This window comes from Ovis canadensis, chromosome 21 (assembly GCF_042477335.2).
Source record: "Ovis canadensis isolate MfBH-ARS-UI-01 breed Bighorn chromosome 21, ARS-UI_OviCan_v2, whole genome shotgun sequence".
Taxonomy (NCBI): Eukaryota; Metazoa; Chordata; class Mammalia; order Artiodactyla; family Bovidae; genus Ovis; species Ovis canadensis.
This window is the reverse complement of record NC_091265.1, coordinates 43261686-43285864: the sequence shown is the minus strand read 5'-3', so window position 1 is coordinate 43285864 and position 24179 is coordinate 43261686. Positions and strand designations below refer to the sequence as shown.

The 24179-nt window shown below is 38.9% G+C and overlaps 2 protein-coding genes across 3 annotated transcripts; both read right to left on the bottom strand.

Moving 5' to 3' along the window:
* Window positions 1-7794: 7794 nt before the first annotated feature.
* LOC138427316 (putative olfactory receptor 8G3) lies at window positions 7795-11726 on the bottom strand. 2 transcript variants are annotated; one of them, XM_069566663.1, is made up of 2 exons: window positions 10797-11726; window positions 7795-7830 (listed from the first exon to the last, which is right to left on the bottom strand). In XM_069566663.1, exons 1-2 carry the CDS (start codon window positions 11691-11693, stop codon window positions 7795-7797), a joined length of 933 nt encoding a protein of 310 aa, XP_069422764.1. In that variant the 5' UTR covers window positions 11694-11726. The 2 variants fall into 2 exon arrangements, with proteins under 2 accessions (XP_069422764.1, XP_069422765.1); XM_069566664.1 differs by lacking the exon at window positions 7795-7830 and having other exon boundaries at window positions 10770-11726.
* Window positions 11727-21344: 9618 nt separating this feature from the next.
* On the bottom strand, window positions 21345-23907 carry LOC138427328 (putative olfactory receptor 8G2). Its single transcript, XM_069566679.1, has 2 exons — window positions 23885-23907; window positions 21345-22296 (listed from the first exon to the last, which is right to left on the bottom strand). The coding sequence occupies exons 1-2, from the start codon at window positions 23905-23907 to the stop codon at window positions 21345-21347; spliced, it is 975 nt and encodes a 324-aa protein (XP_069422780.1).
* Between the last annotated feature and the right edge of the window lie 272 nt (window positions 23908-24179).

Genomic DNA, 24179 nt, shown 5'->3' with positions numbered 1-24179 from the left:
TAATTAACAGATGTCATTATATATCTCAAGGGACTCTAAAGAGACAAAAGACATTTTATGTGCAGCATTTGAAAGATCTAAGAATACAAGGAAAATATTCTAAAATTTTGAGTTCTTAGAAATGTCTGTTCTTAATCAACGAATACATTCAATCAGACTCAGTTCACATCTGATTCCTTCCGGTTTCAGAAACTTACACTCAAATTCAGAAAATGTTCTTTTTCTGGAATAAGTCAAATTCTCTCAACTTATCTAGATTTTTGCTTACTCATATGAAATAATAGCCTCACCAACCCCATTTGTCTCTGTTATCTGCTACATAGTTTTTCTTTACTAATCTCATTTAGAATTAATGTCATTATAGTAGTAGTAGTGTTAGCTGCTCAGTCATTTCTGACTCTTTGTGACCTCATGTAGCCCACCAGGCTCCTCTGTCCATGGGATACTCTAGGCAAGATTACTGGAGTGGGTCACCATTTTCTTCTCCAGGGGATCTTCTCAACCCAGATATCAAACCCAGTCTCCCGCATAGCAGGCAGATTCTTTATCACCTGAGCCACCAGGAAAGCAGAATATCATCATGAAAACTTCATATTCCTTCTAATTGATTAGACTTTCTTACTACAACTCAATAATCCTCCATTTCTAAACAGCACATTTTCAGACTCCAGCTGTACTATAGATTAAATGATGAACAAGTCTGACTTAGTTTCCTCTGTATCCAAGAAAATATCCCACATTTGGCACATCACAGAAAGTTTAAAAACATGGTTTATGAATAAACTGACAATTTTATGAATGAAGATGTTGTGGAATATTTGCCTGAATGCCAACGGTTATTACTCTCATAATTGAAATCTCAAATACTAAGTATAAAATCAACACACTCACCTTTCTTTGTTCCTGGAAATCTCAATGCCAAATCTATTTCACAATGTGCTCTCAAAGAATAGCACTAGTGTTAGTGTGGGGAGTGATAGGTACCCAGCATTCTGCTGTCTTTAGTGCTGGGAGGGCGGGCCTGACAGCCCTTGTCTCAGGAGTCACTTTTGAAGCCGTTATGCATCACAGATCAGCATCTTCAATTCTAAGTCTTCAGTGTGTGTTTCTTCAGCTTCAAGGTAGCAAACATCTGCACCTTTTTAGTTTTCCGTTGAGCAGTTGTGATCACTGTGCTATGAAGGTACTTCCTGGATTTAGCTATACCAGGCAATAAGTAACATGGATTCAAATACTCTCCAAGGATTTGCATTTCTCAGGAGACTGGCTCTTGAGAAAAGAGGCAATTGCAGGTGAAGTATCCCCAGTTGTCAAACATTTTCCTTCAAAAGGTATTATTTGTCAATCCTGTACTTATCAACCAGCAATAAATATTTGTTCACAGGCTTCTGTTAAGGATTTCTGACAAGCTCCTACCAATGCTGTGGCTTCACCATCTAGACTGTGAATAGTAGATTTAGAGCATCAGGACATATTCTGAAAATTTATCCTACTGTTAATAAAGCCAGAAATTTTTAATAATGAATTAAAATCATTATTCATGTAGTGTATATATATATTTAATTTTTATAATAATAGATAATATAAATAATTGATTCAAAAATGAAATATATATATATAATTGAATTTTAGAGTTTTATGGGCAAGAATACAGAATATTGATGTAATGTTTTTTTGAAGTGGTCACTAATAATAATTTTACTCGTTAAATTTAAATTTTAAATTTAAATTTTACTTGTATATTTAATGAAACAGTTTATTATAAGGCAATTATGTTTCATAATCCTTCTTTTTTATATACTTTGACTGTTTTTCCCAAAGCTGAAATAACTGGAAGCAGTCTTAGATTGTAGCATGATGTAAGATAAGTTGGAAACTAACATCAGGGAGCACTTATAGGATATGATTAAATGAATTAGGCTCAATTATTTTTAAAAGACTTCACAGTTGGGCAACACAGTGCTTCTCAATCAATTTCCACATTAAAATTGAGGAAAAACTTACACATTTACTCAAATGAAATAAGCTTCAGTTATACTAGAGCTTGCCTTAAGGGAATACAATAAATAGTTTCCCATTGAAAATAGGGCATAGTGTTTATATTTCACAAAATCTTTTATTATTTGTTATATTTATTGGAGTATAATTGCTTTACAATGTTGTGTCAGTTTTTCTTTTTTTTTTTTTTACCTTTTAGTTTTTTATTTTTTAAATTTTAAAATCTTTAATTCTTACATGCATTCCCAAACATGAACCCCCCTCCCACCTCCCTCCCCATAACATCGTTCTGGGTCATCCCCATGCACCAGCCCCAAGCACGCTGCATCCTGCGTCAGACATAGACTGGCGATTCAATTCACATGATAGTATACATGTTAGAATGTCATTCTCCCAAATCATCCCACCCTCTCCCTCTCCCTCTGAGTCCAAAAGTCCATTATACACATCTGTGTCTCTTTCCCTGTCTTGCATACAGGGTCGTCATTGCCATCTTCCTAAATTCCATATATATGTGTTAGTATACTGTATTGGTGTTTTTCTTTCTGGCTTACTTCACTCTGTATAATCGGCTCCAGTTTCATCCATCTCATCAGAACTGATTCAAATGAATTCTTTTTAACGGCTGAGTAATACTCCATTGTGTATATGTACCACAGCTTTCTTATCCATTCATCTGCTGATGGACATCTAGGTTGTTTCCATGTCCTGGCTATTATAAACAGTGCTGCGATAGTTTTTCCTTTACAACAAATGATATTTGTTTTTCTCTTTCTGCCTTCAGTTCAGTTCAGGCGCTCAGTTGTTTCTGACTCTTTGTTACCCCAAGAATTGCAGCACGCCGGGCCTCCCTGTCCATCACCATCTCCCGGAGTTCACGCAAACTGCCTCCCATTGAGTCGGTGATGCCATCCAGCCATCTCATCCTCTGTCGTCCCCTTCTCCTCCTGCCCCTAGTTCCTCCCAGCATCAGGGTCTTTTCCAATGAGCCAACTCTTCGCATGAGATGGCCAAAGTACTGGAGTTTGAGCTTTAGCATCATTCCTTCCTAAGAACACCCAGGACTGATCTCTTTTAGGAAGGACTGGTTGGATCTCCTTACAGTCCAAGGGACTCTCAAGAGTCTTCTCCAACACCACAGTTCAAAAGCATCAATTCTTAAGTGCCCAGCTTTCTTCACAGTTCAACTTTCACATCCATACATGACTACTGGAAAAATCATATCCTTGACTAAATTGAGCTTTGTTGGCAAAGTAATGTCTCTGCTTTTGAATATGCTATCTAGGTTGGTCATAATTTTCCTTCCAAGGGGTAAGCGTCTTTTAATTTCATGGTTGCAGTCACCATCTGCAGTGATTTTGGAGCTCAAAAAAAATAAAGTCTGACACTTTCTCCACCGTTTCCCCATTTATTTCCCATGAAGTGATGGGACTGGATGCCATGATCTTCGTTTTCTGAATGTTGAGCTCTAAGCCAATTTTTTCACTCTCCTCTCTCACTTTCATAAAGAGGCTCTTTATTTCCTCCTCACTTTCTGTCAAAAGGGTGGTGTCATCTGTATATCTGAGCTTATTGATTTTTCTCCCGACAATCTTGATTCCAGCTTGTGCTTCTTCCAGCCCAGTGTTTCTCATGATGTACTCTGCATATAAGTTCAATAAGTAGGGTGACAATATACAGCCTTGACGTACTCCTTTTCCTATTTGGAACCAGTCTGTTGTTCCATGTCCAGTTCTAACTGTTGCTTCCTGACCTGCATATAGATTTGTTAAGAGACAGGTCAGGTGGTCAGGTATTTCTATCTCTTTCAGAATTTTCCACAGTTTATTGTGATCCACGCAGTCAAAGACTTTGGCATAGTCAATAAAGCAGAAATAGATGTTTTTCTGGAACTCTCTTGCTTTTTCTGTGATCCAGTGGATGTTGGCAATTTGATCTTTGTTTCCTCTACCTTTTCTAAAACCAGCTTGAACATCTAGAAGTTCACAGTCCACATATTGCTGAAGCCTGGCTTGTAGAATTTGAGCATTACTTTACTAGGGTGTGAGATGAGTGCAACTGTGTGGTAGATTGAGCATACTTTGGCATTGCCTTTCTTTGTCTCACTTCTCTGACAGAATGTGGTCCACTGGAGAAGGGAATTGCAAACCACTTCTGTATTCTTGCCTTGGGAACTCCATGAATAGTATGAAAAGGCAAAATGATAGGATACTGAAAGAGGAACTCCCCAGGTTGGTAGGTGCCCAATATGCTACTGGAGATCAGTGGAGAAATAACTCCAGAAAGAATGAAGGGATGGAGCCAAAGCAAAAACAATACCTAGCTGTGGATGTGACTGGTGATAGAAGCAAGGTCTGGTGCTGTAAAGAGCAATATTGCATAGGAACTTGGAATGTTAGGTCCATGAATCAAGGCAAATTGGAAGTGGTCAAACAGGAGATGGCAAGACTGAATGTCAACATTTTAGGAATCAGTGAACTAAAATGGACTGGAGTGGATGAATTTAACTTAGATGACCATTATATCTACTACTGTGGGCAGGAATCCCTTAGAAGAAATGGAGTAGCCACCATAGTCGACAAAAGAGTCCGAAATGCAGTACTTGGATGCAACCCCAAAACCACAGAATGCTCTCTGTTCGTTTCCAAGGTAAACCATTCAATATCATGGTAATACAAGCCTATGGCCCAACCAGTAATGCTGAAGAATCTGAAGATGAACAGTTCTATGAAGACCTATAAGACCTTTTAGAACTAACACCCCCAAAAGATGTCCTTTTCATTACAAGGGACTGAAATGCAACAGTAGGAAGTCAAGAAACACCTGGGGTAACAGGCAAACTTGGCCTTGTAGTACGGAATGAAGCAGGGCAAAGGCTAATAAAGTTTTGCCAAGAGAACACACTGGTCATAGCAAACACCCTCTTCCAACAACACAAGAGAAGACTCTACACAGGGACATCACCAGATGGTCAACATTAAATCAGACTGATTACATTCTTTGCAGCCACAGATGGAAAAGCTCTATACAGTCAGCAAAAACAAGACCGGGACCTAACTGTGGCTCAGATCATGAACTTCTTATAGCCAAATTCAGACTTACATTAAAGAAAGTAGGGAAAACCACTAGACCATTCAGGTTAGACCTAAATCAAATCCCTTATGATTATACAGTGGAAGTGAGAAATATATTTAAGGGACTAGATCTGATAGATAGAGTGCCTGAGGAACTATGGACAGAAGTTTGTGACACTGTACAGGAGACAGGAATTAAGACCATCCCCATGGAAAAGAAATGCAGAAAAGCAAAATGGCTGTCTGGGGAGGCCTTACAAATAGCTGTGAAAAGAAGAGAAACAAAAAGCAAAGGAGAAAAGGAAATATATATCCATTTTTATAGAGTTCAAAGAATAGCAAGGAGAGATAAGAAAGCCTTCCTCAGCAATCAATGCAAAGAAATAGAGGAAAAGAACAGAATGGGAAAGACTAGCATCTCTTCAAGAAAATTAGAGATACCAAGGGAACATTTCATGAAAAGATGAGCTTGATAAAGGACAGAAGTGGTATGGACCTAAGAGAAGCAGGAGATATTAAGAAGAGGTGGCAAGAATACATGGAAGAACTGTACAAAAAAGATCTTCACGACCCAGATGATCACGATGGTGTGATTACTCACCTAGAGCCAGACATCTGGAATGTGAGGTCAAGTGGGCCTTAGAAAGCATCACTACGAACAAAGCTAGTGGAGGTGATGGAATTCCAGTTGAACTATTTCAAATTCTGAAAGACGATGCTGTGAAAGTGCTGCACTCAATATGCCAACAAATTTGGAAAACTCAGCATGGCAACAGGACTGAAAAGTCAGTATTCATTCCAATCCCCAAAAAAGGCAATGCCAAAGAATTCTCAAACTACCACTCAATTGCACACATCTCTGACCCGGGAGCAGTGCACTAAGAATAGTTTAGGCAATTTGAGCTTCATGGTTGAAGTACTGGCAGTCAGATAATTATCTATATTTCCAAAATATAATAATGGCTTTTGAAGACAAACACTAAGGGTCGTTTATGATGTGTTTTAAAAAATAATCATGTGTTTTAAAAAATAAATAATAATCATGTGTTTTGCATATGTTCTCCATAGAATTCAAAGACAGTGGGGTTATGAATTAGTAGAATATATGCAAAATACAAGTAGAAATTTTAGTAAACATTAGTCAACATTTACATTAAATAGTTGGGGTATTTTTATAAAGACAAATCTGTTACATTAACTAGCAACAGTTACATTAACTAGTTAGTGTATTATTTTTTTAAGACCGATGTGTTTTTAGTTTAACTTTATGAAGAAGTTTTAGTTCAGTTCAGCCACTCAGTCATGTCTGACTCTTTGTGACCCCATGGACTGCAGCACGCTGGGATTCCCTGTCCATTACTAGCTCCTGCAGCTTACTCAAACTCAAAATGATATAGAAATATGCACTTTAGAATGACTGAAATAGCTGAAGACATTTTTTAGCAAAGCAAAACTGCACATGGAACATACAGTCATCTCAATGTTAAATGTATTGACTTATTTTAGAGGTATGTCTTTGTATGTCTTAAGAGATTAAAGTAACATTAACTGCTTGAAACTGTAGGGAGAATATTAGGTTTCACAACAAAGGCTTAACATTCCAATCATCAGACAGACCATGATCTTATAGCCAAAATGTTTCTGGTTGTTCTGAGTGGTCAACTGCATAGCAAATATTGTTTAAAGATAAAAGCACCTGGTTGAATTCAATTACGTTTAGCATTTATTCCAGTTCCCAAATTTCATGATTTCATAATTCTTATGGTTATGATACTAAGTTACACAGTAGTGAATTGAAAATTTAATTCAACATCATACTTGCTGTCTGACCTGGGGATAATCTCTTCTACTCTTCAACTCTCTGAAAAACAAAAACTGAAATATCTGCTTTGTTTGAAAACTTAGTTAAATGTTGCTTACTTGTTGCTTTTTTTCTGATGATCCAATGGATGTTGGCAATTTGATCTCTGGTTCCTCTGCCTGTTCTAAATGCAGCTTGATCATCTGAAAGTTCACAGTTCAGGTTCTGTTGAAGCCTGGCTTGGAGAACTTTTTAGCATCACTTTGCTAGCACGAGATTAGTGCAATTGTGTGGTAGTTTGAGCATTGTTTGCATTGCCTTTCTTTGGGACTGGAATGAAAACTGACCATTTCCAGTCCAGTGGCGAGTGCTGAGTTTTCCACATTTGCTACCATATTGAATGCAGCACTTTCACAGCATTGTCTTTTAGGACTTGAAATAGCTCAACTGGAATTCCATCACGTTCGCTAGCTTTCACTAGCTTTCTTCGTAGTGATGTTTCCTAAGGCCCAGTTGATTTCACATTCCAGGATGTCTGGCTCTATGTGAGTGATAACACCTTTGTTATCTGGGTCATGAAGATCTTTTTTGTACAGTTCTTCCGTGTATTCTTGCCACCTCTTCTTAATATCTTCTGCTTCTGTTAGGCTCATACCATTTTTGTCTTTCATTGTGCCCATCTTTGCATGAAATGTTCCCTTGGTATCTCTAATTTTCTTGAAGAGATCTCCAGTCTTTCCCATTCTATAGTTTTCCTCTATTTCTTTGCATTGATCACTGAGGAAGGCTTTCTATCTCTCCTTGCTATTCTTTGGAACTCTGCATTAAAATGGGTATGTCTTTCCTTTTTTCCTTTGCCTTTTGCTTCTCTTCTTTCCTCAGCTATTTGTAAGGCCTTCTCAGACAACCATTTTGCCTTTTTCATTTCTTTTTCTTGGGGATGGTCTTGATCAGTGCCTCCTGTACAATGTCACGAACCTCTGTCCATAGTTCTTCAGGCACTCTGTCTATCAGACCTAATTCCTTGAATCTATTTGCTACTTCCACTGTATAATCATAAGGGATTTGATATAGGTCATACCTCAATGGTCTAGTGGTTTTCTCTACTTTCTTTAAGTCAAAATTTGGCAATAAGCAGTTCAAAATCTGAGCCACAGTCAGCTCTGGGTCTTTGTTTTTCTGACTGTATAGTGCTTATCTATCTTTGGCTGCAAAGACTACAATCAATCTGATTTGAGCATTGACCATCTGGTGATGTCCACATGTAGAGTCATCTCTTGTCTTGTTGGAAGAGGGTGTTTGCTATGACAAGTGTGTTCTCTTGGCAAAACTCTATTAGGCTTTGCCCTGCTTCATTCTGAACTCCAAGGCCACATTTGCCTGCTTTATTGACTATGCCAGAGACTTTGACTCTGTGGATCACAATAAACTGTGGAAAATTCTTAAAGAAATGGGAATATTAGACCACCTCACCTGCCTCCTGAGAAATCTGTATTCAGGTCAAGAAGCAAAATTAGAACTAAACGTGGAACAATGGACTGGTTCCAAATTGGGAAAGGAGTACATCAAAGCTGTATATTGTCACCCTGCTTATTTAAGTTATATGCAGAGTACATCATGAGAAACTCTGGGCTTGAAGAAGCACAAACTGGAATCAAGATTGTCAGGAGAAATATCAATAACCTCAAATATGCAGATGACACCACCCTTATGGCAGAAAGTGAAGAGAAACTAAAAAGCCTCTTGATGAAAGTGAAAGAGGAGAGTGAAAAAGTTGGCTTAAAGCTAAACATTCAGAAAACTAAGATCATGGCATCTGGTCCCATCACTTCATGGGAAATAGATGGGGAAACAGTAGAAACAGTGTCAGACTTTATTTCTTGGGCTCCAAGATTACTGCAGATGGTGACTGCAGCCATGATATTAAAAGACGCTTACTCCTTGGAAGGAAAGTTATGACCAACCTAGACAGCATGTTAAAAAGCAGAGACATTACTTTACCAATAAAGGTCCATCTAGTCAAGGCTATGGTTATTTCAGTAGTCATGTATGGATATGAGAGTTGGACTGTGAAGAAAGCTGAGCGCCGAAGAATTGATGCTTTTGAACTGTGGTGTTGGAGAAGACTCTTGAGAGTCCCTTGGACTGCAAGGGGATCCAATCAGTCCATCCTAAATGAGATCAGTCCTGGGTGTTCATTGGAAAGACTGATGCTGAAGCTGAAACTCCAGTACTTTGGCCACCTCATGCGTAGAGTTGACTTATTGGAAAAGACCCTGATGCTGGGAGGGATTGGGGGCAGGAGGAGAAGGGGTGACAGAGGATGAGATGGTTGGATGGCATCACCGACTCAATGGACATGAGTTTGGGTAATCTCAGGAAGTTGGTGATGGACAGGGAAGCCTGGAGTGCTGTGATTCATGGGGTCTCAAAGTGTTGGACATGACTGCGACTGAACTGAACTGAACTGAGGTCTGTTGTTCTGTCCTCAAGTGGTGTCCTACTCTTTGTGACCCCATGGACTGTAGCACAACAGGCTTCCCTGTCCTGCACTATCTCCTGGAGTTTGCTCAAACAAATGTCCATTGAGTCAGTGATACTATCTAACCATCTCATCCTCTGCTGCTCCCTTCTCCTCCTGCCCTCAGTCTTTCCCGACATCAGGGTCTTTTCCAGTGACTTAGCTCTTCACATCAGGTGGCCAAAGTATTGAAGTTTGAGCTTTAGCATCAGTCCTTCCAATGAATATTCAGGGTTGATTTCTTTTGGGATTGACTATTTTAATCTTTATTGTCCAATGGACTCTCAAGAGTATTCTCCAGCATCACAATTTGAGAAAGAATGTTTTTCAGCACTCAGCCTTCTTGATGGTCCAACTCTCACATCCATACATGACTAATGGAAAAAACTTAACTTTGGCTATGTTGACCTTTGTTGGCAAAGTGATGTCTCTGCTTTTTAATATGCTGTCTAAGTTTCTCATGGCATTTTTTCCTAGGAGATAATGTCTTAATTTTGTGGCTGCAGTCACTGTCCAAAGGGATTGTAGAGCCCAAGCAAATAAAATCTATCACTGTTTCCTCTTATTCCGCACCTATTTTCCACACAGTGGTGGCACCAGATGCCAAGATCTTAGTTTTTTGAATGTTGAGTTTAGAAAGTATTTTATCACCCAATGAGATTTAAACTAGAACATAAGAATTAAAAAATCACAGTTACTGACGTTATGAAATTTGGAACTTCATATTAAGGAGGTCTAATATCTATCATAATGAAACACAATATGAAAATAAAACTGGAATAAAATCAGAGAGACATACTGTGGCCACCTGATGTGAAGAGCCAAGTCATTGGAAAATACCATGATGCTGGGAGAGATTGAAGGCAGGAAAAGAAGGAGAAAGCAGAGGATGAGATGGTAGGATTGCATCACTGATTCAGTGGACATGCGTTTGAGCAAAGTCCGAGAGATAGAGAAGGACAGAGAAGCCTCAGATGCTGAGTTCATGTGGTCACAAACAGTCGGACTTGACTGAGTGACTGAACAACAACAGAGAGAAATGGAAATCTGAATGGGTCTCCTAACGGACTCAGAATAGAGAGCAGAATAGAGAATAGTTGCAACATCTTGGAATTTTTTATTAATTTCAATTAATCTTCTCTATTACTTATTAGTTCTGACCTAATCGCCAAAGAATCCACCTCTCAGAATCTGATTAATATATTTGTTGTAAAACAAGTTACTGAGATCTATTATGAAAGGATCAATTAAGGTTAGAGGTTTCTCTATTAAATATATTGTAGATATATTGTAGATAATTAAGAACTGGGGAATTCCTTGGCAGTCCAAATAACTGATATGCCATCATAATATTGACTCTGTTCATATACGCTTTTCACAGTTTAAAAATTTTTTTCAGGGCAAATTTGACATCCCTATTCCGTAGGCTATAGATCAGGGGGTTTAGCATGGGCACAATGATGGTGTAAAACACAGAGGACACTTTCCCTTGGTCCATGGAGCTGAATGATGATGGCTGTAGGTACATGAATGCAGCAGATCCATAGAAAATAGCAACAGCAGCGATGTGAGAACTGCAGGTGCTGAAGGCTTTGGACCTGCCTTCCATGGAATGGATTTGGAGGATGCTGGAAATGATGAAGATGTAGGAAGCAAGAATAACTAGAGCAGGAGTCAAAATGTTAAATGCACTCAAGAATATAACCAATAATTCATTGACATAGATGCTGGAACAGGATACCTCCAAGAGTGGAAAGAGATCACAGAAATAATGGTTAACGATATTGGTCTTGCAGAAAAAGAGTCTCAACATAAATCCTGTATGGATTGTGGATCCAGTGATGCCTAAAATATAAACTCCCACTGTGAGGAAGAAGCAGATGTGATAAGACATGGTGATGTTGTAAAGCAAGGGGTTGCAGATGGCAACATAGCGGTCATATGCCATCGCAGCCAACATGTGACTTTCTGCAATAGCAAAAATGATGAAGAAATAAAGTTGAGTCATGCATTCAGGATAGGAGATAATATTCTTCTCTGTCACAAAGTTCACCAGCATTTTGGGGGTAATGACAGTCGACTGACAGAGATCAATAAAGGACAAGTTGATGAGGAAATAGTACATGGGGGTGTGCAGGTGAGAACTGAGCCCAATCAGTGTGATCATGCCCAGGTTCCCCACCACTGTGACCACATAGATTCCTAGGAAGAGGAAGAAAAGGGGCAGCTGGAGTTGTGGCTGTTCTGTGAGCCCAATGAGGATAAACTCAGTCACTGAGGAGTGATTTCCAGGGTCCATTTTCTTCTCAGTTCCTTCTATATTTAAAGAGAAAATGAGAATATTTTATGCCTGTGTGTGCATGTGTGTGAGTGTCTGTGTGCACGTGTGTAGATGAATGGATAAGAAAGCTGTGGTACATATACACAATGGAGTATTACTCAGCCGTTAAATTTATTTATTTTAATTGGAGGTTAATTACTTTAAAATATTGTATTGGTTTTGCCATACATCAACATGAATCTACCACAGGTATACATGTGTTCCCCATCCTGAGCCCCCCTCCCTCCTCTCTCCTCATACCAGTGATCCCTCTGGGTCGTCCCAGTGCACCAGCCCCAAGCATCCAGTATCATGCATCGAACCTGGACTGGCAATTCGTTTCATATATGATATTATACATGTTTCAATGCCATTCTCCCATATCATCCCACCCTCTCCCTCTCCCACATAGTCCAAAAGACTATTCTGTACATCTGTGTCTCTTTTGCTGTCTTGCATACAGGGTTATCATTACCCTCTTTCTAAATTCCATATATATGTGTTAGTATACTGCATTGATGTTTTTCTTTCTGGCTTACTTCACTCTGTATAATCGGCTCCAGTTTCATCCACCTCATTAGAACTGATTCAAATGTATTCTTTTTAACGGCTGAGTAATACTCCATTATGTATATGTAACTTGAAATAGAACTGCCATATGACCCAGGAATCCCACTCTGGGCATACACACAGAGGAAACAAGAATTGAAAGAGACACATGTACCCCAGTGTTCATTGCAGCACTGTTTATAATAGCCAGGACATGGAAGCAACCTAGATGTCCATCAGCAGATGAATGGATAAGAAAGCTGTGGCACATATACACAATGGAGTATTACTCAGCCATTAAAATGGCATAGTATTTTTATTTCACTCAAAATATGTGAGTAGTGTGTGCTTTCTCTAATAAATTAACATATAATTCATAAATATGAAAAGTTTATTAATTTCAGATATTTTCTGTACTAGAATCATAACTCAAAATACCTGAAGGACTGGGCAACTATCTGTATCATTTCACCTGAGATCTAGTTCTTTAATGTCCCAACATCCTTCTCCCTGAACTATGACCCCAGAGAGCAGAAACATAACGGCATGGCAGACATCATCCTTATACCTCAATAGGTTTTCCAGACTCAAGAACCTTCTTCCTTTATTCTAATTTTGATAATTTGGAGTCAGAATATAATGACCTCAATATAGGTCATATATTCCATCACTGTGACCAGGGGATCAGGGTACAAAGTTTAGTTCATGGAATTTGCACTTCATGGTTGGTGGAAAAGATGAGAAAACTATAATCACACTCCCCCAACCCCTGCTTAATATGAGAAGCATTTTTGAACACAAATACTAGGTCTTGTTTATTCTGGTCTTTTTTATTAATATAATCCTGTATTTTGCAGATGATCTCTATGGAATTCAAGGATGATAGAGATGTGGATTAGTAGAGCACATGCAAAATACAATTAGAAATTTTAATTTAAACTCAGTATTTATCAACTGTGGGATGTGTTCTTGGTTTAAGACCAACTCACTTTTAGTTTACATTTGTATAGATAATGAGTAGATGCTAGAAAATGGAAATTCAAAATCTTACTTAAAACTCAAGCAATAGTTGGATTAATGCGTTCATTCAAGATGCAATACTTTATGTGATAGAGAAAAACTGGAAAACTAGTAAAATGATCTAAACTCTGCCATATTAGAATGGTTAGAATAACTAAGAATGTATTTCTAGCAAAATTAATACCCGTGTGACACCTGACAGCTATAGTTCAACATGTTGGTTTGTTTAAGAGTTATTGGGCTCATTTTATGTGTCACCAATAGAATGAAGTAAAAATCACTGCTTAAAACTATTGGAGAAATATTTGGTTTCACAACAAAACAAACACTCCAACTATCAAAATACCCAGATCTTTCAGGCAAAATGTTGATTTCATCTTAAATAACTACTTAGCAGGAATTATTAATAACAGTAAGCATCTCATGCTTGGATTAAATAATTTTTAACATCTCAGTTTCACTGTTTCATGATTTTATAATTCTTAAAAAATCTGCCTGCAATGCAGGAGACAGAGAAGGAATCAAACCAGGAATCAAACCAGGAATCACGGATTTGATCCCTGTGTCAGGAAGATCCCCCGGAGGAGGAAATGGCAACCCACTCCAGTATTATTGCCTGGAGAATCCCATGGACAGAGGAGTCTGGTGGGCTATAGTCTATGAGGTCACAGAGAGTTGGACATGACTTAGTGACTAAACACTCACACATAAACCCTGGTAGCAAGTTAGAATTAGTGGATTGAAGCGTCGCTGAACTCCATACTTACCATAAGACCTTGAGATAATCAGATCTGCTCTCCAACTCTGAAAAAGCAAAAATCTGTTTCATGTGAAAATTAAGTAAAATGATTCTCACAAGGAGCTTAGCCCAGTCCCTGGCTCTTGGTAAGAAAATGTCAAAGTTATTTTACTGTTAAACTATTCAGCTTCTCCCTATAATATGCTTTATTTAACCAGCATTTTTATTCTTTAATCATGGCCAGAATGTTAAGTTTTCTTATCCTTAGAACATCTTCTTGTTGCTCCTTTCTACATTAATACATATAGTAATATAGAGATTTGAAATATTTTACTGAATATTAACTTCTTAAATTATGAATATTTTCCATGGTCTCCAAATAAGGCCAAGCCAAATTATTTGTCATTCCTAGATTCAGATCATCTGACAAGAAAAATTTTCTTTTTGATGTTCCAACAGGTATCACAAGTTTTAATTATTTCACAAAAGAACATAGTAGGCTTTCATTTTTGACTCATCAAATTCCTTTAGCTTGTCTCACTCTATGCCCTTTATCTTATAAAATGCATTTGATTTTGAAGACCCATTAGTTAAGGATTTTAACAGTGGAAGCCCCAGTTAATAAGAAAATTTTCTATGTGCCCATGAGTATATTTTTATATTATATTTAGTACATAAATAAATCTGCATCAATTATTATGGCTTATTTATTGATTTTTCTTCAGCACTAGAGTGTTTTGTTTACTCAGTACAATGTTTGGCATGGTGCCTCACATACAGAAAGCATCAATAAACATGAGCCTTTAATAAAAATCATTTGAAAGATGCTTAGCTACATATTAATATAGACTCCACATAAGTGAACAAAATTCTCACACTATCTCTGTCAAAGTGAGTAAAGAAGGAAGTGTTGGTCACAATTTTACTCAGCCAGGGACAGGAGAGTGTCCTTGCTCGGAAGTAGTCTTTGTTCATTTGCTGTTGTTTAGTCACTCGGTCATGTCTGATTCTTTGCAAGGACTATAGCATGGACTGTACAGTCCATAGACTGTAGCATGCTAGGCTTCCCTGGCCTTCGCCATCTCCCAGAGTTGCACAAACTCATGTCCAGTGATGCCATTCAACCATCTCATCCTCTTCTTACTCGTAATGTAGTATGAATATTAGAGTGAGGACAGACAGATATTTAAAAAAGAAAGAAAGAAAGAAAAACTTTCTGCATTTGTAATTGCACTTGGAGGCAGCCACAGAGGGCTTCCCAGGTGGTGCTAAGTGGTAAAGAACCTGCCTGCCCATGCAGGTAGATGTAAGAGATACAGGTTCTATCCCTGGGTTGGGAAGATCCCCTAGAGGAGGGCATGGCCACCCACTCCAGTATTCTTGTCTGGAGGATCCCATGGGCAGAGGAGCCTGGTGGGCTACAGTCCACGGGGTCACAAAAAGTTGGACACAACTGAAGTGATTTAGCACAGAGCCACAGCTGAAGTTCTAAAATCATAAAAGTCAGGGCTGGGATTCAGACACACAGTCCTTGTTCCCTGAAATTTCAGAGTTATGTGTTTCTCCCCAATTTCTCCGAAGAGGGGGTGGATATCTGATGTTGCTGGTGGATAGCTCTGAATACTAACCTTGCAGGGCTGTTAGATGTTGAAGTGTCATAGCCTAATAGCCTCCATGATAACGATATGTCACTGGTCCTGACCTCTGATGAAAGTAACGGCTCTCAGTAAAGACTGGTTGATATCAATGATAATTTTATACTCTGCAATTGATTCTTAGAGTCTAATTAGGAAAAATGAGAGTGAACTCCCATTAGGTTCATATCCCATAAGTATCAACTCTTGGGAAAAGAAGCAATTAGAGTTTTGCTTTTCCCCCTTTGGTTCTCATGTGTTTAATAGTGTCATGTAGCTGTGATTCAGTGCTCTTGTTGGATTCTGTATTGTAAACAAGGATGTGACAGACAGAGTTTGTTAGAGCTCCAGTGAATTTCATGTCCACTTATGGATAAAGTAATTTCCCACTAGGTGAAAATGAGAAAATTGAGGGAAACAAACTTTATAGGTAAGATGTGAAATCTTTTTTTTTTTTCTTTTTCGTGTAAAATACTAATTGTGCTTAAATATTGTGATGTACTCAGGAAACAAAAATACTTATATTATTTTAGTATCCGTGAGGAACTGGAAGTGTACCTGATAATAGAGTGATCAGAAATGCATGGAGAATTTCATAAGACTGAAAAAGGAGAATGGAGTCAAGATGTCATTTCAGGATGGAAAAGCAGCATGCCAAGGTCATAGGGATGAACCCAGCAATGTTGAGATCTTACAGAACTACCTAGAACAACTTAAGAGCTTTGTAGTAGATACTAACAGTTATGAAAATAGTAGTATATTTTATTTATGTCCTACACATTTTATTTTAACCAATTTCATATTGCCATCCTCCTCAGATGCACAGTTAAATTTAAATGTTGACTCTAGATGGAACAACATACAGTTGTTTAGGACTAAATGTAAATATTGAAAGAGTGTAGGAGATTGCTGGTTATTCTTAATTTTCATTTTCCCATTTTTCCTCAATAATAAATGCCCTGAATCTTATTTGGGTGCATGGCTATCTAGACACCTTGGTATTTTCTTAAAAAAAAAAATAATTTGTTTATTTTAACTGGAGGCTAATTACTTTACAATATTGTGGTGGTTTTTGCCAAACATCGACATGAACCAGCCATGGGCACACTTGTGTTCTCTATCCTGAACCCTCCCTCCCACCTCTCTCCCCATCCCATCCCTCTGGGTCATCCCAGTGCACCAGCCCTGAGCACCCTGTCTCATGCATTGAACCTGGACTCGTGATCTATTTCACATATGGTAATATACATGTTTCAATGCTATTCTCTCAAAACATCCCACCCTCACTTTCTCCCACAGAGTCCAAAAGACTGTTTTTTATATCTGTGTCTCTTCTGTCTCACATACAGGGTTATCGTTACCATCTTTCTAAATTCTATATATATGCGTTCGTATGCTGTATTGGTATTTTCCTCTCTGACTTGCTTCACTCTGTATAATAATATTTTCTTAGCCTCTCTTCCAGCTGAGTTTGATTGCCTGGCCAAATTTCACCAAAGGGAAATAGGAGGAGGTAAGGTCTGTCGCTTCAAGTGGTGATCTTCAAGTTAAGGGACATTTCCTTTCCTTCCACATCTTTTCTTCTGATGGCTGAGGGATAAAGATGCAAGATCTGTCTGGAGCTATTGTCTGAGACCGAGAGATGGATGGAAGCTAGATGTTGTAGCAGATCACAATTTAAAACAAGTTTATGTTCTGCAGTGAGCCACTGAACCAGTCCTGAAGATCTTTAAGCATCATGGTGCATGTGTGTGGGGGGCTGTGTGCGACGTACAGTTAAACCTAATTGCAGCTAAGTTTAATTGCAATTAATTTTGATAATAAAAATAAATGCAAACTAAAGATCCTGAAGCATGCTAATTGTACATCAGGAACAGTTTTTTTTTTCTTTTTTTTTAAAGAAATTAATATAGGGTTGAATCCAATTTAATGAGTGTAAATTCTGTATGGAACATTATTCAAGTCCATCAGAATGCCTACTTTAGAATGCATTTACTCAGTCATGCTCTTTTCAATTACTAAAACATTTGAAAACATCTCCTGCCATAATAATGTTTAACAAATCTTATGCATTCATTAAAATTTTTCTCATTTGTAGTAGATCTCCAAGTCCTTGATTTCTGTTTTTTGTGTTTTGGAAATACTCTGATATCTATTCTAATATGTTAATACTACATCTTCCACGAGTTCTCAGATTGAGATCCATAACCCTGCAGATCCATAGAAAATTCCTAAGGAAGCTTTAAATTTTTGCCTTGCTTAGTACTTTTAAAGTTTGTGTGTGTTAGGACTTCCCTGGTGACTCAGACAGCAAAGAATCTCCTGCAAAGCAGGAAACCCAGGTTCAATCCCTGGGTCAGGAACATCCCTTGGAGAAGGAAATGACAACCCACTCCAGTATTCTTGCCTGGAGAATTCCATGGACAGAAGACCTGGTGGGCTACAGTCTATGGGGTCACAAAGAGTTGGACACGACCGAGCGACTAACACACACACATTCACATTTTAAATTTTGTAACACTTTTTTTAAAGTTTTAAATATTTACAAATGCTTGAAAACATAAAAAATTTCATAGTCATTTTCATATATCAAACATCAATGTAAGAAATTCACCAGCTGTTTTTTGATTAATGTGTAGTGTACTAAAATAGAAATACATATGGGTGCTCTGGTTCAAAGAAATAACATACAGAATTCACATTCTCCCATGGATACAATGAATTTAGAGCTACATAGAAAATAATTTCCTGTGGGGTGGTTTTTGAGGAGAGGAGGACTAGTTGATCAATTCTTACACATTGGGCAAACAAGAAAAGGCCACACTGAAGTGGATATGAGAGGCTGAGACACAATCTTGTCGTAAACCACAGCTCGCTGCAACAAACCACAGTCAGCATAACTCAGAACCCTGAGCTGCTTCTTGCGGAGCTAACAGCTTGAACCCCACATCTGGCACCACAACTGTTAAGAAAGACCTGAACCAAACAGAGAAGTCCACAAAACATTTAGCAGGAATGTCAGCAGGGTTTGTGATCATGAGACCCACAATGCTATAGGGAGACGAGAAACAGTTCTTAAAGAAAAACTTCTTTTTTTTTTTTTTTTGGTCTCCTGGGCCTTCATTGTTGCCTGCAGGTTCAGTAGTTGTGCTGCACAGGTTTCTCTAGTTACAGCATTTGGGCTTTGTTGCCCTGTGGCATGGAGAAGGCAATGGCACCCCACTCCAGTACTCCTGCCTGGAAAATCCCATGGACAGAGGAGCCTGGTAGGCTGCAGTCCATGGGGTTGCTAAGAGTCGGACACAACTGAGCAACTTCACTTTCACTTTTCACTTTCAGGCGTTAGAGAAGGAAATGGCACCCCACTCCAATGTTCATGCCTGGAGAATCCCAGGGACGGGGGAGCCTGGTAAGCTGGCATATATGGGGTCGCACAGGGTCGGACATGACTGAAGCGACTTAGGAGCAGCAGCAGGAGCCCTATGGCATGTGGGAATCTTAGTTCCCTGAGTAGGGATTGAATCCATGTCCCCTGCATTGGAAGGCAGATCCTGAACCACTGGACCACCAGGGACATCCCTGAGAAACCATTCTTAAAACTCACATTCAGGTAGACTGACCCACCCCAGAGCTCACCTCAAGGCAACTCCCTTTTAGAAAAGCACCTGGGCTTTTTGTGAAAGAGGATTTTTTGCTTATTTTTTGCTTATTTTTAAGCATAGGCAAGAAGAATAGGCATCTAAGGAGACACACACTGAGAGCTTATTGAAATACTTTCTGGGATACAGGCAAGAGGGCAGCAGGTCTGCACTCTCCCTGTCCCTAACTCCAGCTTCCAGTTATCTCCTGGCAGGGAGATCATAATCTTGTCTGGAACCCTGACTTTTGTGGCTGCGGCTCAGAGGACTGCTCATTGGAAGGACTGATGTTGAAGCTGAAACTCCAATACTCTGGCCGCCTGATGCAAAGAGCCAACTCATTGGAAAAAACCCTGATGCTGGGATTAAGGGCAGGAGGAGAATGGGACAACAGAGGATGAAATGGTTGGATGTCATCAGTGACTCAATGAACATGAGTTTGTGCTGCAGTTAATGGAGTTGCAAAGAGTCAGACATGTCTTAGCAACTGAATAATAACAGCTTAGTGGACACTGCTAGGTCACCTGGCTGGGGTCATCAACCAGGCTTGTACAGTTGAATCTCAGGATTAAACTGATAGAGAAAGAGCTCAGAAATGGGAAGAATTTAACCAAGTCTTTAATAAATAATTTTACAACTATAAAAAATTACTAAGAGATCATAAGAGCCATTGTTTTAATTCTATCAGTGCATCTGTACTTGTTATATCAGATAAGATAGCACACTAGCCAAAGAACATCAGTCTGGCAAATAAGATGATTTGAATTGGGAAAAGATAGAAAACACTGAGTATTTAAGATATCATGCAAATTCATACATACAAGATGTTAAATGAAAGACAATAAAACAACATAAGAGAAAAGATATTTCAAAGATACAACTGACATGAAATGGTGATTATTTATAAGTTATAGGAGGAAAGAGCATGAACCATATGACAGTGATACAGCTTAGCTGGGATGTTGGCTTTCATGAGCATCTGCTTTCATAAATAGCTATTTCTTGTATAAAGATAAGACAATATTGTTGAGGCTGTTTTATAAAATTATTGCTACATATTGCTTTATTATATCAAGTATAACAATTCAATCTCTGCTCAGTTGCTCAGTCATGTCCAACTCTTTGGAGGACTGTAATCTGCCAGACTCCTCTCTCCATGGAATTTTTCAAGCAAGAATACTGGAGTGGGTTGACATTTCCTACTCCAGGGGATCTTCCCTGACCAGGGATCAAAACTTCATATTTTGTGTCTCCTGCATTGGCAGGCATATTCTTTACCAATAGCATCACCTGGAAAGCCCCAAGTCTTTGAGACTCAAATGACTCTTTTTCTTTTGTTTTGATGAAGTCAGGTTTGAATGTTTTTCATTATTTTCATGATATCAGAAGAAATAAATAGGAAAAAAGTATGAAAGAGATCCGGAGGAAAGAAACTCAGTCTTATAGGGAACTGAGGTTGCTTCATGTATAGAAGAAAATTCCTATGGAGGCTTTAGATCTGCCCACAATTACCTGGGGCCAAAATATAACCGAGTAAAATCATGGATTCTGGAGCCAAACTCCCCACATCCTATCATTTGTTACGTTTGGGACCATGACATTTACTCATGGTCCCAAACTAAATGCCTTTCAATTTCATTTCCCTCCTAAGAGAAATAATACTACGATGTGCTTATATAATACTGTGAATATAAAATAAAGTTGTTCACTTAAATGCCGGACATTGTGTTTTATACAAAATTATATAGATTACTATGATTGATGTCAAAATCTTCATCTTCTTCCTCAATATTTTTCTTCTGGTTTGGATTATCACTGAAAATAAAACTAAGACCACTTTATCTTCTGGAGTTGTTTACTTTATTCATAATCACAGCCTATGACTTTACATATAAATACTACAATATAGGCTCAAGAAGTGGCCTGGATAAAATCTTGGAGATGTGTTATATAGGCAAGTATGATTGCTTTTTTCATATCCAATAAGCTTAATACATAATATATCTTAGTGAATCAAATGACTGATATGACATCATTATATTGTTTCTATTCATATACACTTTCCACTCTCTACAATTTTTTTCAGGGCGAATTTGACATCCCTATTTCGTAGACTATAGATCAGAGGGTTTAGCATGGGCACGATGATAGTATAAAACACAGAGGACACTTTCCCTCGGTCCATGGAACTCACAGATGAAGGCTGCAGGTACATGAATGCTGCAGATCCATAGAAAACAGCAACAGCGGAGATGTGGGAACTGCAGGTGCCGAAGGCTTTGGACCTGCCCTCAGTGGAACGAATATGTAGGATGCTGGAGATGATGAAGATATATGAAGCGAGAATAGCTAAGGCAGGAGTCAAAATGTTAAATGCACTCAAGAATATAACCAATAATTCATTGACATAGATGCTGGAGCAGGATAGCTCCAAAAGTGGAAAGAGATCACAGAAATAATGGTTAACCACCTTGTTTTTGCAGAAAAGGAGTCTCAACAAAAATCCAGTGTGGATTGTGGATCCAATGATTCCTAAAATATAAACTCCCATTGTGAGGAAGAAGCAGATGTGATAAGACATGGTGATGTTGTAAAGCAAGGGATTGCAGATTGCAACATAGCGGTCATATGCCATTACAGCCAACATGTGACACTCTGCAATAGCAAAAATGAGAAAGAAATAGAGCTGTGTCATACATTCAGGGTAGGAAATGATGTTCTTCTCTGTCACAAAGTTCATCAGCATTTTGGGGGTAATGACAGTGGAATGACAGAAATCGATAAAGGACAAATTGATGAGGAAATAGTACATGGGGGTGTGCAGGTGAGAACTGAGCCCTATCAGTGTGATCATGCCAAGGTTCCCCACCACCGTGACCACATAGATTCCTAAGAAGAGGAGGAAAAGGGGCAGTTGGAGTTGTGGCTGTTCTGTGAGCCCAACAAGGATAAACTCAGTCACTGAGGAGTAATTTCCAGGGTCCATCATCCTCTCCCAGGTTCTAAGTTTAAAAATGAGAAAATGAGTGTACATGTGTGAGAAGACGTGGTCATGTGAGTGTATTTTATGAGGGGGAGGGACGGATTCTGTGGAGCTCATTATTCGATCCCTCATCAGACGACACACATAAAGCAGAAATCTCTTGTGTCTCTCCTGCTACTTGGGGACAAACGATGATTCTGCTTGAACTAGAGAAGGAAATATAAACTTCACAACCCTTAGAATTCAAACACTTCCTCACTTTTGAAGTGAAAACACCCATCTATGGATTTTTAAAATCAGTCAGAATGAACATTGCTCTTTTTATTTCTGAGGATCTTTTCTTTCTTCCCATAGTCTATATTTATAAGTTATTCTGCTGTGGCTAAGTCCCTTCAGTCATGTCCGACTCTATGGGACCCCATAGATGGCAGCCCACCAGGCTCCCCCGTCCCTGGGATTCTCCAGGCAAGAACACTGGAGTGGGGTGCCATTTCCTTCTCCAATGCATGAAAGTGAAAAATGAAAGTGAAGTTGCTCAGTCATGTCAGACTCTTCGCAACCCCATAGACTGTAGCCTACCAGGCTCCTCTGTCAATGAGATTTTCCAGGCAAGAGTACTGGAGTGGGTTGCCATTGCCTTCTCCATATGTATATGTTATTCATAATCAACAGTTAGAACTGGACATGGGACAACAGACTGGTTCCAAATAGGAAAAGGAGTATGTCAAGGCTGTATATTGTCACCCTGCTTATTGAACTTATATACAGAGTACATCATGAGAAACACTGGACTGGAAGAAACAAAAGCTGGAATCAAGATTACCAGGAGAAATATCAATAACCTCAGATATGCCTATGTCACCACCCTTATGGCAGAAAGTGAAGAGGAACTAAAAAGCCTCTTGATGAAAGTGAAAGAGGAGAGTGAAAAAGTTGGCTTAAAGCTCAACATTCAGAAAACGAAGATCATGGCATCTGGTCCCATCACTTTATGGGGAATAGACAGGGAAACAGTGGAAACAGTGTCAGACTTTATTTTGGGGGGCTCCAAAATCCCTGCAGATGAAATTAAAAGATGCTTACTCCTTGGAAGAAAAGTTATGACCAATCTAGATAAGCATATTCAAAAGCAGGGACATTACGTTGCTGACTAAGTTCCGTCTAGTGAAAGCTATGGTTTTTCCTGTGGTCATGTATGGATGTGAGAGTTGGACTGTGAAGAAGGCTGAGGGCCGAAGAATTGATGCGTTTGAACTGTGGTGTTGGAGAAGACTCTTGAGAGTCCCTTGGACTGCAAGGAGATCCAACCAGTCCATTCTGAAGGAGATCACCCCTGGGATTTCTTTGGAAGGAATGATGCTAAAGCTGAAGCTCCAGTATTTTGGACACCTCATGCGAAGAGTTGACTCATTGGAAAAGACTCTGATGCTGGGAGGGATTGGGGGCAGGAGGAGAAGGGGATGATAGAGGATGAGATGGCTGGATGGCATCACGGACTCGACGGACGTGAGTCTGAGTGAACTCCGGGAGATGGTGAGGGACAGAGAGGCCTGGCGTGCTGCGATTCATGGGGTCACAAAGAGTTGGACACGACTGAGCGACTGAACTGAACTGAACTGAACTGAATCATATAAATTAGCATAGGATTTTTATCTCACTTGAAATAAGTAATAATGGTGTATACTTTCTCTAATTAACAGAAGATTCACTCCCCATGTGATTTTGTGTTTATTACATCTACTCTCCAACACTCTTATAAACAAAAATATCAATGTGCATTTTATGTGAAAATTAAGTTAAAAGATTCCTACAGGGAGTTTAGTGCAGTTACTTGCTCTTTGTAAGCAAATGTCATTTTTTTTAACCTATTGAGTTTGTCTCTGTTATATCTTTCATTTGACC

Coding starts and splice junctions, on each gene's coding strand:
- LOC138427316 (XM_069566663.1), bottom strand. CDS start 11,693: ATGGACCCTGGAAATCACTCCTCAGTGACTGAGTTTATCCTCATTGGG. Junction 7,831..10,796: donor GGAATAGGGATGTCAAATTT/GCCCTGAAAAAA, acceptor ATTGTACAGGAG/GCACTGATCAAGACCATCCC.
- LOC138427328 (XM_069566679.1), bottom strand. CDS start 23,907: ATGATTCAGTTCAGTTCAGTTCA. Junction 22,297..23,884: donor ATTCAGTTCAGTTCAGTTCA/GTTCAGTCGCTC, acceptor TTTTAAACTTAG/AACCTGGGAGAGGATGATGG.